This window comes from Juglans regia, chromosome 9 (genome assembly GCF_001411555.2).
Source record: "Juglans regia cultivar Chandler chromosome 9, Walnut 2.0, whole genome shotgun sequence".
Taxonomy (NCBI): domain Eukaryota; kingdom Viridiplantae; phylum Streptophyta; class Magnoliopsida; order Fagales; family Juglandaceae; genus Juglans; species Juglans regia.
Window position 1 is genome coordinate 15,534,858 of NC_049909.1, and position 14,077 is coordinate 15,548,934.

At 35.0% G+C, this 14,077-nt stretch overlaps 2 protein-coding genes across 4 annotated transcripts; both read left to right on the top strand.

Moving 5' to 3' along the window:
* The first annotated feature begins 1,271 nt into the window (after positions 1–1,271).
* LOC108994405 (protein NONRESPONDING TO OXYLIPINS 2, mitochondrial) lies at positions 1,272–6,471 on the top strand. Of its 3 annotated transcripts, XM_018969611.2 has the most exons (4): positions 1,272–1,570; positions 1,681–1,799; positions 5,773–5,813; positions 6,116–6,471. In XM_018969611.2, exons 1-3 carry the CDS (start codon positions 1,395–1,397, stop codon positions 5,790–5,792), a joined length of 315 nt encoding a protein of 104 aa, XP_018825156.1. In that variant the 5' UTR covers positions 1,272–1,394; the 3' UTR covers positions 5,793–5,813; positions 6,116–6,471. The 3 variants fall into 3 exon arrangements, with proteins under 3 accessions (XP_018825156.1, XP_018825155.1, XP_018825152.1); XM_018969610.2 differs by lacking the exon at positions 5,773–5,813 and having other exon boundaries at positions 1,278–1,570; XM_018969607.2 differs by lacking the exons at positions 5,773–5,813; positions 6,116–6,471 and having other exon boundaries at positions 1,278–1,570; positions 1,681–2,028.
* Positions 6,472–10,393: 3,922 nt separating this feature from the next.
* Positions 10,394–13,755, top strand: LOC108994404 (WAT1-related protein At5g47470-like). Its single transcript, XM_018969606.2, has 7 exons — positions 10,394–11,035; positions 11,148–11,213; positions 12,212–12,328; positions 12,517–12,748; positions 12,850–13,011; positions 13,102–13,253; positions 13,497–13,755. Exons 1-7 carry the CDS (start codon positions 10,818–10,820, stop codon positions 13,621–13,623), a joined length of 1,074 nt encoding a protein of 357 aa, XP_018825151.1. The 5' UTR covers positions 10,394–10,817; the 3' UTR covers positions 13,624–13,755.
* Positions 13,756–14,077: the final 322 nt, after the last annotated feature.

Below are 14,077 nucleotides of genomic sequence, written 5' to 3' on the forward strand. Positions count from 1 at the left end.
AAAGTCAGGAGATGAGCAACTAGGACAGTGCGCTTTTTGCATGATAGTGTGATTCAAGTGCAATGGCGAGGAGCCTGATAAGTCCTTCACCTGGGCAATATGGTCTTTCCTTGCTTACTGTCCGCCCATTTTTCATAAATGTAAAAGTTATTAAAAAATTAAGAATACTTATATGGGAGGGTGTTATCTGTTCGTCTGATGATTTATTAAGTGTGTCGAGAAATCGTCCTTCTCCCACTTTCGACGAAAAGAGGAAATCAAATTCCACAGACGGCGCCACTGTTGATACTCTAAAAATCGTACAATAGGTCGGAATGGTAGAAAGAGTCATTCTCGACCCATTGAGGCAATTTGGGCCTCGTTCAGTATGGTCTGGTACCCTCGATAGTGATCTGGTGCGGCTACATGGTGTCGGTACATACATCTATGGTGATGAATGGAAAGCATGTGCAGAGAAAATAAGGAGGAGAAATCTACTGTAATATTCTTATTTATTGTCTTTCATGGTCTCTCATTCTTTACTGTACAATGGTAGCTTTGGATATATTTATTGGAGAAAAACCTATCGCTAGAGCTCCCTGTTTTGAGGTTGAAGGAAAAGTTAAAAAGGAAGAAGAAGATCCTTGGAAGTCGTCTGGACCATTTATTTATTTGATTGCTTTTCTCGCTTGCCCCTGCAGTGGTGAGGCAGGATCTGCTGTGCGTGCCCGATTGATTCCCCTTTTTCTCATTTCCCCTAACAGCCCGCCCTACTTCTTGACACCATGGCTCTAACCCTAACACCCTTTACTTGCTGTCTAATCCCTACCCCTCCTTCAATCCCTGACATCCCATGCCTCATCACCTTTCTTGTCTCTAATTGTTCCATGCTGGGTCTGGTGGCTAGGCTTGAGTCCAAATATTTTTACTGCATCACAGTTTGTATTAATTAAATTATAATATAAAATTGTTAAGTTTTATTAATTTGGCGATGTAATCTTCTAATTTTTAATCTAGACATTGAATTTAAAATTTTAAAACTTAAAAATTGCAAGAAAATGGAAAATACGATTATGCTGGACCCAAAAACTCGATTGTTCTCATTTATTGTTTTTAGATAAATTGAGATTAAAGTTAAAAATTAAATAATATGTTATTAGAATTATTAGAATATATTATTTTTAAGATTTAAAAATATTAAATTATTTATTTTATTTTATTTAAAAATTTAAAAAAATTATAATAATTAAAAAAATAAAATAAGATGAATTTAGAAGAGTTGTGAAATAACTCACAGCCTTAACAAGTTACAGTGGCCGTTCACTTCGTCTCGGTTCTGCTAAAACCCTAAACCCTCGCAGTCTCCCCGAATCATTCACGTATTCTTCTTCTTCTTCTTCTTCTTCAATCCTTCGATGGCTTCGGCATGCAACAGATTCGTCAGCAGAGCATCCCTATCGTCCGTAAAATCCGCCATTAGATCTAATGTCCGTACATCTCCACTTACCAAATCCGCCACGTCCACCTCTCCGGGCGTCCCTCTTCCCTCTAGATCCACTTCGAGTTCTCTTCCCCGATTCTCATTCTCCAGGTCTCTCTTTACCTCTAAATTATTGTGTAAATACCTTTAGAATTTTCACTTTGTTCTCATTTTAAATAAGTTATTTATTTATTTATTTATTTTATATTTGAGTTTGGTAGGTGTCCCGCGGAACTGGGATGCGTGCAGTCCATGTTGCCACTTCACAGCGCGGTGGCAGTGGCGAGAATGATGTCTTGCCTGAGCACCACATCGAGGAGTTCTCGAGCGCTCTCGCAGGGTACACTCTGCTGCACCTCTCCGGGCCTGTAGTAGCATGTACAAAAATTGAAAAAAAAAAAAACTAAAACCTTTTTCGCTTAAATTGTCAGTAGCTTTTGCTTGCTTCCCTACCTCCAAATTAATGCGTTCCTCAATTTCTCGCTCCTGCTTTGAATTACACTGCTACTTATTCAAGTGTTTGCTTTGAATAATGAAAATGATGGGATTGGAAACTATGGAGAACTAAATTAAAATTACCGTTTGACGAATTTTATAGATTCGGCTTGCGCAATATCTTATGTCCGTGAGTGTTAAAACGGCTGGTAGTTTAGTACTTATTCTTAGACCAATGACGTATAATGGCTGCATTAGGGTACAGACTGGTCGTAGTTATGCAGACGCTGGAGGGAGAGACACAGAGACAATATTATTAGATTTTGTAGTTGTTAGTTTTTATGCTCTTGGTTTAATGAGTCCATTTCATGAGTTGGTGAATTGGGGTAATGATTTGGCGGTGAAGTGCTCTGGTGAGGATCTTACTATCTGACTGTAATGTTTAGTTCCTGCCGATACATAAGTATGAATATGAGTTCCCTATTTGTAGCTTTAAAAAGTATGGTTTTATAAAGATAGAATTGTGTTTCAGGTTTATCTTAAATTTTGATGATTGGTTTCAGAAGTACTCATGCATACTTTTAGGGTGTTATTCAGGGAAGGGGGCCCTTAATTGGTAACATATGAAAGTTTCCTTTGCTCATGAAATTTATGCATTTTTTGTAACATGTGCCACTTTCTCGTTACCGTATGGATGGGTTTTACTGGGTAGTAAATTTGGGGTAGTTTGGGTAGTTTAATTGAAGGTAGTTTGCAGCTTGTTTAGCTTGACTAGACCTTGAAAGTCTTCTAAATTTGTGATACTCCATATGATAGGATAAATGTAGATAGTGAATGAGATCCCACATTGTTTGGGAAAGAGAAGTTCTTGCTCTTTAAAGATTCCAATGAGGCTCTAATTATATTATTGACTAGTCATTTTGGAGTATAAACCATGTGGTCTGGATCTTCTATTGGGACGTTATAAATGGTATTAGAGCCTATCCCAATAAAAAATGTGGAAATTAAGCCATGCCACCTATAATGGACAGGCCCGACGATGACGTTGGAAATTTAAGGAGGAGAGATTGTGATACCCTATATGATAAGGATAAAGGTAGGTGGTGAATGAGATCTCACATTGTTTGAGAATGATAAGTTCTTGTACTTTATAAGGTTCCAATGAGGCTCCAATTGTATCATTGACTAGTCCTTTTGGAGTATAGGCCATGCGATTTGAGTTTTTTTATTGGAGCGTTACAAATGGTATCAGAGTCTATCCCAACAAGAAATGTGGGACTTGAGCTGTGCCATCTACGACGGATAGGCCCAGCGAGGACGTCGAGAATTTAAGAGGGAAAAATTGTGATATCCCATATGATAAAAATAATGGTAGGTAGTGAATGTGATCTCACATTGCTTGGGAATGAGAAGTTATTGCTTTTTATAAGGTTCCAATGTGGTTCTACTTGTATCATTGATTAGTCCTTTTGGAGTATAGACCATGTGGTTTGGGCCTTCCATTGTAGCCTTACAGAATCAAGGTTTTACTCATATATATTAATGACACACTACATGAGAATTTAATTAGAAACTCAAAATAATAAGAAAGTGCTTTTTATTTTTTGATGACAGGGGAACCACCCCACGACAAAGCCCTTAGGTTTCACCCATGGAACCTAAACCCCTAGGGAGATTGGCACAACAACCCACCGCCATGAGCTCCCCACTTAAATCATAGTTTGATCCTAGGGGGAATTGAACTTGTGACATGGGGCTCTCATGCACACAAGTTCGCCCTTACCACTTGGGCTACGCACGGGTGGGTAATAAGAAAGTCTTTAATGTTATGTGTTAGTGTTTGCAGTTTTTTTCTAATTAATAAGAAGTTTTATTGAATCTAGTAAATAGCATTTGCAGTTAAAATTTAGGATGTGTTTGTATCAGAGTAAATTGTGTTTTGAGGATTATTTCTGATCATCTGGTTGAGACCTTGATAAAAATATTTGAAAAAACTTTTAGGTATTTTTTTGGTACCGAGAACCTTTACTCATTATCCCATTGAAAATTACTTAAAACCATAAACAGCTAGGGAACTGCCAGAAAGAGCTTCAAAACCTTTGGAAACTGCCACGTCTTGCTACTAGTAACTTGAAACAAAGCCAAGACATTTGACTAACTCATGTGAAAGACAAGTTCAAAATCCAAAATCTTCACCAAGATTTACAACTACATGAATCCTAAAATGCTACCAGAAACCACACCGAACATGATTCAACTAATGAAAATGTTTTCAGGAGTTCCATGGCATATGTGGCCAATATGAGGTCATCTAGCTCATGGTTCAGTCAAACACAAAGCCCTCTGTGATGGAATCTTCTATTGATGGGTGAGTGGATGGACATTTCTTTTGGTTGTCTAATAGAGAATAAGAGGCTGCAAATTACATGAGTAAATTTCCACATTCGACTTACAAATTATAAAAAAGAAGAAAACATCAAGTAGCCCAAAGGTTCTAGTAATCAAAATTAAGAAAAAGATGAAACAAAAGTTATAGTTACCTTAGGAATTATGTGGTTTTGTTTGGACTCCTTGGCAGTTTCTTGACTTCATCCAAAGGAGGATTCTTCATCTTCTCTTGAAATGCTTTGAGTCCAACATAATAACATGGTTTCACTTGGAAAATGGACCTTATCTATACTTTTCATTCATTTTCTTTCCCTTTGGAATAAGTTTTATCCTTTTTCATAGTCTTTCCTTGAAAGTTCCGCATCTTGTTAATGATATCTGTCTTTTCCAAAGGCGCAACATTTCCCATGGAGAATGAAGTTTGATTTCTTGTCAATACTAGCTTTCTTGAGCAAAAATTGGAAACGTAACATTTCCTAAAGCATTAAGAAAGCCTAAAGGCGGCTATAAAAAATGTAGTTTCTGAAGAAACATTTTCAAGAAATTGGCCGTATACACAGCATGTACAGCTTCCCCCTCTTCCTCTCTATGGCATTGTGATTAATTAAAATTTGCGAGACACTATCCTATGCATCTTTACATACCAGTTCCAAACACCAGGTGTGTTACTTACCAAAAAACGTACTTGATGTCTGGTATTGGTGGTTATGCCATTGTTTTGTAACCTCAGTAGTTTCCTTGCTCTTGTGCCATACTTATTCCATTTCTTGTTGACCTTTTGGGGTGAAATTAGTTCTGTTTGCTATTGTGCTTCCTGCATTCCATTTCTTTAAAGCCAAATCCAAGCTTATAGAAGACAGCTTCCACTAGGATATTTTGTGAGTGATCATTAAATTTCAACGTGGTCCCATTCCTCATTGTTGTTTCATCTCCATTAGATTTTACATTATTGGTTTTTCATGAGAGTGAAAAAAGAGTGTAAAGGGTCCCATAGAAGCCTAAATCATCAAATTGCCAAAATTGGAATGAAAAGTGGGTTCTCTTTTGGCAAACTCGCTATGTGCCGGTTGCAGGATGGGATTGTATACTAAATAGTAAATACCAACTGGTCATGGTGGCAATAGAGTATTTGGTGGATAAAATTGACTGAATTTGCCATATTCTCCGAGGATTAGCTTTTTTATTTTCCCAGACTCAATTTTACTAGTAGTATTTTAAAAAAATTTTAACATGTGTTAAAGTTCTATAGTAGGCGTCTTTTATTCTAGAAAACTATTGGTTATAAGCTATTTCGTGCAAGCAATGCAAGGATAAGTAAGAATTGGAAATATCAAAAGTTTAAGAAGGTGGCCTTGCATGATAGGGGAATAGAGGTAGTAGGCAAATACCATTTCAGATAGAGGGGTTTTGGCTTGAATTTGTTTCACATAGTGTGAATTACGTACAAGTGAGTAAGAATTCTGTAGTAACATAGCTGCTCCTTTTCTCAGATGGAGTTGATGGTACGTGAGCATGTGTGCTGTATTTGGAGGTGGGCCCTGCATCTATCCTCCTATGTACTCAAAATTTCAAATTAAATTAATGTGGAAAACTGCTTTTGAAGATCGGGTCACATGTTATCTTGGTTTTGGAGGAATTTGGGGGGCTAGGTTAGCTATATCTTATACCATATCATTTACAATATTCTCAGAATCAGTACATTTTGATATTGCACTTACGAGTAGTTCACTTGGATGAGATCTGAACGCTACCATCTCTGCTATTCTCCATTTAAAGACTCTGGCTTTACTGTATGTTTCTTCTGATATGCCTTTGTATTCTTTGTTGGTTTAGAGCTTGGTCTGTCAGTTCCAAGGTGACTTTTTATAGCAGTTCACTAATGACGAGATGTTATCTTCACAAGAATGGAAAATCTTGCAGCAAAGATCACAGTTTTGGTTTCGGAAGTTCAGTCAATACTGCCTGAACCTTTCACGCAAGGATACTGATTTTGATTCTTCCCACCAAATAAATATTTGTTCAGTACCTATTCATTTATGTTTAATCATCAAGCCTGTCTGTTCAGCACAATTTCTTCTCTGCCGGTTGCTTGTTTTGTTCTCGCCAATTTGTTGCATTGCCTTTGCAGTCCCAAGGCTGCATGGAGACATTTGATGTAGTCCCAATACGTGAACTTCGATACTTAATCACCACCATGAGATGAGCTCATCTTGATAAGAAAGAACACATAATCAAGATGTTTTTGTTGTGTATTACTAAATATTGCTTGAACTCTCGAGAGGCCATAAAACTCGTTTGGTTCTTCCTAGCAGAGTTGAGTTGTCCTTGCCCACACAAAATATCTTTTTCCTGGTTTGTATGGTTTTTACTTGTTAATGCTACCATTTTGTTGTACATACTTTTGGAGAGCCTCGAGGCCTAGAAAGCGCTAGTTCTATTGCTAGATGCTGATGTGTGATGGCAGAAAGTAAACGCCATCGCCATAATCGTTCACCTTTGCTGCTTCAGTCATTGCAACTTTCAGATCTAGACAAGCGCTACAAGCAACATGACCCAAAACCCAATTCAATTATCATCGCTTTTGCCCTCCACCTAAATAAAATGGAGTCTGCAAATGTGGCCCATAACTTTTTGTGCATTTTATGTTCTACAACATAAAAGAGTGTCCATAATGGACAACTTTATTTTAAAGAGAAATGCTTGAGCCATAAAGAGATTCTATTAAGATGCGGTTTGGATAGTGAGATAAGATGAGATGATTTAGATGAAAGTTGAAAGTTAAATAAAATATTGTTAGAATATTATTTTTTAAGATTATTATTGTTTTAGAATTTGAAAATTTTGAGTTGTTTATTATATTTTATGTGAAAATTTGAGAAAATTATAATGATGAGATAAGATGAAATACTTTCACTATCCAAAAGGAGCCTGTAAATTTATAAAATGATGTGACTTAATGCGGGACGTTAGATCATAAATTTACTTTTATTGTAAAATAAATCTAATCGTATCTTATAAAATTATGTCAATTTGTAAATTTATTTTTATGAAAACTCTTTATGGATGTAGTACTTTTCATTCCCAAATAACAAAAGGTTAGTTATTAACAAAAAAAAATGATTTCTTGTCTCAAAAAGATTTGTTAGTTCAAATGACTGATTTATAAACTAGTCCTTAGATTGACTTGTTTCCAAAACAAATATCACAAGTTGTAAGATTTATCAAATTGGTCATTTTGTCCAATCATCATGTCACACGTGTGTAAAACCGCAAAAAAATTATTTAAACATCGAGTCATGTTACGTATACTGATAGGGTGTAATCGGTTCAATTCGGTTCGGTTTTGGATATATTTTATAACTAAATCGGTATATACTGGTTTTGAGATTTGAAGAACCGATACCGCTCCGGTTACATCCCTAAACCAGTACTTTCAATTTTACCAGTTTTGATCAGGTTTTTTTGTTTTTTCTGATAATATAGTATTTGATTATGTATGTTAGTGATAATATATTAGTGTCTAATTAATTAATATATTTGATTATATATGTTAATGATAATATGCTTGGTTACATACACTTTTTATATGAGTGTATATGATCAAATGTATAAAATGTATTTATTAAAAAGAATATATATTATAATTTATCATGCTATAAAATGTATTTATCCTTAACATATATATAGTTTATTTTAATAATATATGATCAAATATTCGTGTTTAAGATTAAAATTTTATGTTATAAAATTAAATTTTTTATTGATAATGTTTTATAAAATGTTATATTAATTTTATGTTATTAGATTATTATTATACATGAATAATAAGATTTAAAAATTTAATGTTATATTAATTAGCAATTAGCATATAATATAAAATTATTTTATATATAATCATATATATTACATATAAAAAATTATATAAATTATATATAATATAAAAAATTAATATATATATGAACCAGTCTAGTCCGATGTTAGAAAAATGAAAATCAGGACTGAACCGATTTCAACCGGTTTTGAAAAAAATGAAACTAGTACCGGACCAAATTGAACTCACTGATTCGGTTCGGTTCGGTCATGTTTTCTGATTCACCGATTTTCTTTGTCACCCCTAGATACGGATGAAACATGGACCAGGCATATAAATTTCACTATCAATGATTTTTTTTAATGCCCGATCAATGTTTTGTCCGTGAAAGTTATTCGTGTGCATATAATTTCTTTTGAACATTTTGTTGATAACTTGTTTTGCACACTAGATACCAGGTTTGGTCACCTGCAATACAAAAGAAGCAGTGGGCTCGAGGTGTTTCGAGGAGCCTTCGATGCCAAAGTTAGTAAGTTTCTTCAGTGTATTTGCTTCCAAGAATCAGAGAGAAGAGAGTTGTATTCGCACATGGGGTATAGCTTTTATATGAGGTATCATGGGAGCATTCTGTACCTTGTGTTAGGGGTTGGTGCTTTGTGTACGATTGTCAAGCCATGGTCTTTAATGCAAATGTGGCCTCCTGAGTGGCGCCATTAATGCAGTGTGGCTCTCTGAGTGACATCTTGATGGCAAGCGGATGATGCACTCACTTCCCATTCCCTTTGTTAGGGAATGAAGGGTTGGTTGTCCGTAATCTTTGCTCACTTGTCAACTTAGATTTTTTAATATTAGGTGTCATAAGAGATAGTCAGGGTCGACGTGTCCTGTCTGTCCCTCCCACCTTGTTTTCCGCACGAGGATATCCCCATTCTTCTAGTACAGGTTGTGGGTCGAATTCTATTGGTGATTCTTAAGCCGATAGGAGGAGAGTGATTTGGTCTGAGATAGGCTTCAGCTTCTTGTCCAGCCGAACCAAAGAGGAGGGGATCTCCACATTCCATTCAAAGTTCAAACACCACACGTACACAATATTAGCATCATACTCTGGAAGATGCTAGTTATTGTGTATGGAACAAGGTGCCGTACCCATCTCTGTTGTGTGTCCGAGATTTATGCATGCACGTGCTGCTACCCTTTCCTCCTCCAGAGAAATACAAGTCCACTTGTTGTTCCACCTTTACCATTGAACGCCAGGTGACTGGTGAGGTGTGCAGCCTCGCCATTCTTCTTTTTTTTTTTTTTTTTGAGTTAATGAAAATATTAAGAGTTATGCTACACGTAAACCTCACACTTTGCACACCACTTAAAAAAGATGTGATTTTATTATTTTATCCTCATATTTCATATTTCATATTTCTTATTTCCTGAAATATGAGGGTAAAAGAATAAATTCACATACTTTTAAGTGGTGTGCAGGAGTGTGAGGCTTATGTATATAATTTTTCAAACATTAAACCTCAACTCATCAATTAAAAAAGAAAATGGCCTTTAGAGAGAGAACTATCTCGGACTTGCACGCTCAAATTTTTTTTATATCTAACTATTATAAATCTTATATTAATAGAAATTACATCATATTTCTAATATTTTTTAAATGAGAATTTAGTCACATTTTTAATAATCTAAATTTCAGAATATCACATTCATGAGAACGTAGATGTTGAAAAGAATGTTAGTTTCGGAACATTCTAAACTAAATATTGCAACCTCGTTTATTTTTGTAGATAAGATGAGATAAATAAGATAAATTAAGATAAAAGTTGAAAGTTGAATAAAATATTGTTAGAATATATTTTTTTAATATTATTTTTATTTTAAAATTTTAAAAAATTGAATTGTTTATTTTATTTTATGTGAGAAATTGAAAAAATTATAATAATTAGATAAGATGAAAAAAAATGAAAATAATTATAAAAACAAATGAAACCTGAAAATTTAGACCTATACCAATATTTTTTTTTCTTGTTTTGCTTTTTGTTTTTTTGTACTACCTCCGATATAGGCTAGAGGTTATTCCCATTATTAGAAAATTTGAAAGAAGAAATTATAGATTTACTTAAAATTGACTATGAGGTGGCAAACGTAGCTCCACTAAAATATATTTAACCGAAATTTCACTAAAACAAATTCAATATATCCTATCAATCTTGATCATCTAAACCAAAAATTCCAAAGTGAAGCAAATTAATAACAAAAATTAGTCCGAAAGTAATTAAAAAAAACACACACACACACAAGCTAGATGGAGGGAGAGCCGTTGAAGAAAGAAAGGCTCCCTACATTTTCTTTCCCAACATTTTCCAAGAAAAGGACAAGTTCAGGACGGAGGACCGGAAGAAGACTGGTAGGGAAGAGCTTGGCCATGAAAGTTAGCTGAGCTTAATTACCTCTGAAACACGGATAGAGAAGAAAAACAGACAGAACCACCGCCACATACTGAAGGGAAGAAAAGAAAGACACAAAGGTAAAACAGAGAGGGATAGGCATTCATGAAAAAGTAGGACAAGGGAGAAGAGGGAAGAATTTTCTTGTAACAAAAGGGAAGGATACGAGAGGTAAAGGCAGATACAGTTTTGCAGAAATTGGTTCGGAAAAGAAGAAGATATTAGAGAGAGAGAGAGAGAGAGAGAGAGAGAGAGAGAGAGAGAGAGAGAGAGAGAGATCATGGTAGAGATGATGGAGATAATGGAGCTGAAGAAGAGGGATATATATGAAGATGTGGTGATAATAGGGGGTTTGATTGGGGTGCAATTTGTATATGCAGGGAACTCTGTATTGCTAAGTTATCTTATGTCTAATGGAATCAGACCTCTCACCATTGTTATTTTCTCTGCCTTCTCCACCTTCCTCATCATCTCTCCCATTGCCACTTATTTCGAAAGGTTCTTGCTCTCTCTCTCTCTGATATATTAATGCTAATTGGTATGGTTTTTCCTTTTCCTTGTTATATATCAAGTCTGAGTTCAAACGAAAGCTTTCATGGATGTATTGCAGGAGCAGGTGGCCCAAGAAATTCAGCTTCAAGTTAATAACACAGCTGCTTTTGATCTCTTTTGGAGGGTAAGAAAGTTTTATCCATATATTTCCATAACTTTAGAGCGTTCTATTTTCCAGTTGAATTTAGTAACGCTTGATATAGTTTTAAAGAGTTTGTAACCATCGTGCACTTATTTTAAAAAAGTAAAATTAATTATTAAAAAAATAATTTTTTCACTTGAATAACACCGTAGTACGACAAATCATGTTCTAATGAATTTATCTTTGTTTTTGGGAACTTGTACTGTTGAAAAGATCAGCTTGTGAATATCACCGGCGCAGAGAGAAATTCGAAACATATGAGTGGATGATATATCTTTCCAAATATAAACCCAATTAGAGTACCACCCAATTTGTAATCACCCCCAACTATCAATTTTGGCAATCACTCCCAAACTATCAGAAAATTTAAATAAAAACAATTGATGAAAAAATAAACAAATAATTAAAAATACTAAACATTAAAAGATAGGTTTAAAACAAGATTAAAAGAGTAGAAATATAGAAATAATTAAGTTTCTTGAAAACAAGAACGACAAAAAAAAAAAGAAAAGAATTATTTTTCAAAAGATAAAAACATAGAAGGGTAAAAAAAATGAAAAACGATTTTTTTGGAGTTTTTTAGTTTTAATTTTTTTGAAATATATTTTTTTTAATAAGGGTACGGGTATTTTTTTTTGTTTTTTTGATTGTTTTAAGGATAATTTTGTCTTTTAAAGGAAAAATGGGTAGATTATAACTTTTTGATAATCTGGGGGCTGATTACCTAAATGGATAGACTGGAAGGGATGATTGCAAATTGGGTAGTAGTTGTGAGTTGTGAGAGATTTTGTGTATTTTTCCCTAAAAAATTTCATCATGCATGCATGTGTGTATGGTTATCTTTTATTACATGAAACCCTGAATTTCTAATGTTTCAGATTCTGACCACCGCAAAAAACACCAATTTTAAGAAAAGAAATGGAAAACAAGCACGGTGGCTCTGATACTTTATCCTTTTCATATGGTTATTTGTTTTACAGGGTAACATTATTCCAGACCCTATTTCTGAAGGGGATAAAGCTAACTTCAGCAGCAGCTGCAACCGCCATGCCAAACCTTGCTCCAGGCTTTATCTTTGTCATTGCATGGACTTTCAGGTAGCCACTCTGCTTTTTCATTATTTGGTACATTGTCTCTATATCTCATTATTTTGTGACATTTTCTAAAACATGAAAACTGAACATACAACAAGAAGTCACATAAAAGTATAGAAAGTAAGATCAAATGATTTTTTTGAGTGCCACGTTTTTTGTCTGCTTGGTGATATAGTTTGCAATAATTGCAGACTGGAGAAGGTAAAACTTAGCTGCTTGTACAGCAAAGTCAAGATTATAGGCACGTTGCTCTGCGTTGTGGGTGCTCTCGCAATGAGCATAATGCACAGCAGCGGGGTTACAGCAAGGGAGGCTGAACTAAAACATCCCTTACCTGATGTTGCCTTCGATACACAGAAGATCATAGGCTGCCTCTACCTCGTTGCAGCAGTTTTGGCTTTATCCAGCAATGTTGTATTGCAGGTAAATCTCAGTAAAATAATATGATTCTTATTCTTGCAGTTGTTTATATTGAAAGTGTTGTGACTTTTCTTTAAATCTGTGGATATGTTGATGAATGACAGGCTAAAACATTGAGTGATTTTCCAGCACCAATGTCCTTGTGTGCAATAACATCCTTGATGGGTATGGTTATGACTGCAGTTGTCCAACTAATTCAAGATCACAGAATTGATATTGGTTGGCCACTTGTGAATATCAAAGACTTGATTGCCTTTTCTCTACTGGTAAATATCACCCTCCCTCGATGCTTCTAAAGTATATTCATTGCTCATCCATTTATATAATATATACCTTGTAAACATTTGAATGTGCAGGGAGGTTTTGTGAGTGGAGTATGTGTAAGCTTCAATGGATGGGCAATGAAAAAAAGGGGGCCAGTCTTTGTTTCCACGTTTAGTCCCATTAGTACAGTCTGCTCAGTCATTCTCTCGGTGGCTTCCTTAGGAGACACCATTAATATTGGAAGGTAATTTAGTAATTAGTATCCTCCCGTTCAATATGATACTGCTTAGTGAAAGTTTGAAAACTTCCAAGTCGGTGTGAAGGACACATGCTTGGTAACATCGGCATGACAGGTTTTGATTTACAAGAAAAACTGATTTTAAACTTCTCTTACAAACCAAATCTTGACGGTGTGTGCTCCACGTCGACTTATAAGTAAAATCATATATACATTCGAATATCTTACAATTCAACTCTCATAATGCAGCCTTATTGGTATGTTCCTTATGTTCATCGGCCTTTACTTTGTGCTTTGGGCTAAAGGGAAGGAAGGTTACTATGCAGCAGATGACATAGAAAGTGAGTTCAATGCAAAGAAGCCTCTCCTCTCTTAAGTTAGTATGTCATCAGCAAATGTGTAATTTTGCTCATCTTTAGATGTAGAAGGAAAATGGAAAGTAAGTTAGAAAGACAACAGTATTTTTGAAGATTTCTAATTAATGTAAACAACAGTATCTTTCCAGAAAGATATCATATCAGAGCAAGCATTGCATAATGCTTAGCAATGTTCAAAGATGCATAAGTTCCACCATTTTTTAAATGTTTTTGCAGAATCATGATGAGCTTTGCGTTGTGGTTATTTTTTACATGGGTCGAGTACTACTTACTCTTTATAGAGATTGGTAGAAGGTTTCTTGGAAGGAGGAATATTGGAGTTAAGCAATAGAAAATTCTGATAACTATTAGAAAATTTTTCTCCATGCAAAAAAAACTCATCTCAAGTTTTGAGTACAAGCTGAGCCATGTGCATGGCTGCTGATATAGCAGAAACTTTTGGAATTGTTCTCT

Bases quoted from the DNA above. Each gene is read 5' to 3' on its own strand.
- LOC108994405 (XM_018969607.2), top strand. From the start codon at position 1,395: ATGGCTTCGGCATGCAACAGATTCGTCAGCAGAGCATCCCTATCGTCC. The intron at 1,571-1,680 runs GTCTCTCTTTAC...TGAGTTTGGTAG, and splicing joins CCCCGATTCTCATTCTCCAG to GTGTCCCGCGGAACTGGGAT.
- LOC108994404 (XM_018969606.2), top strand. From the start codon at position 10,818: ATGGTAGAGATGATGGAGATAATGGAGCTGAAGAAGAGGGATATATAT. The intron at 11,214-12,211 runs GTAAGAAAGTTT...TTTGTTTTACAG, and splicing joins CTTTTGATCTCTTTTGGAGG to GGTAACATTATTCCAGACCC. The intron at 13,012-13,101 runs GTAAATATCACC...TTGAATGTGCAG, and splicing joins TGATTGCCTTTTCTCTACTG to GGAGGTTTTGTGAGTGGAGT.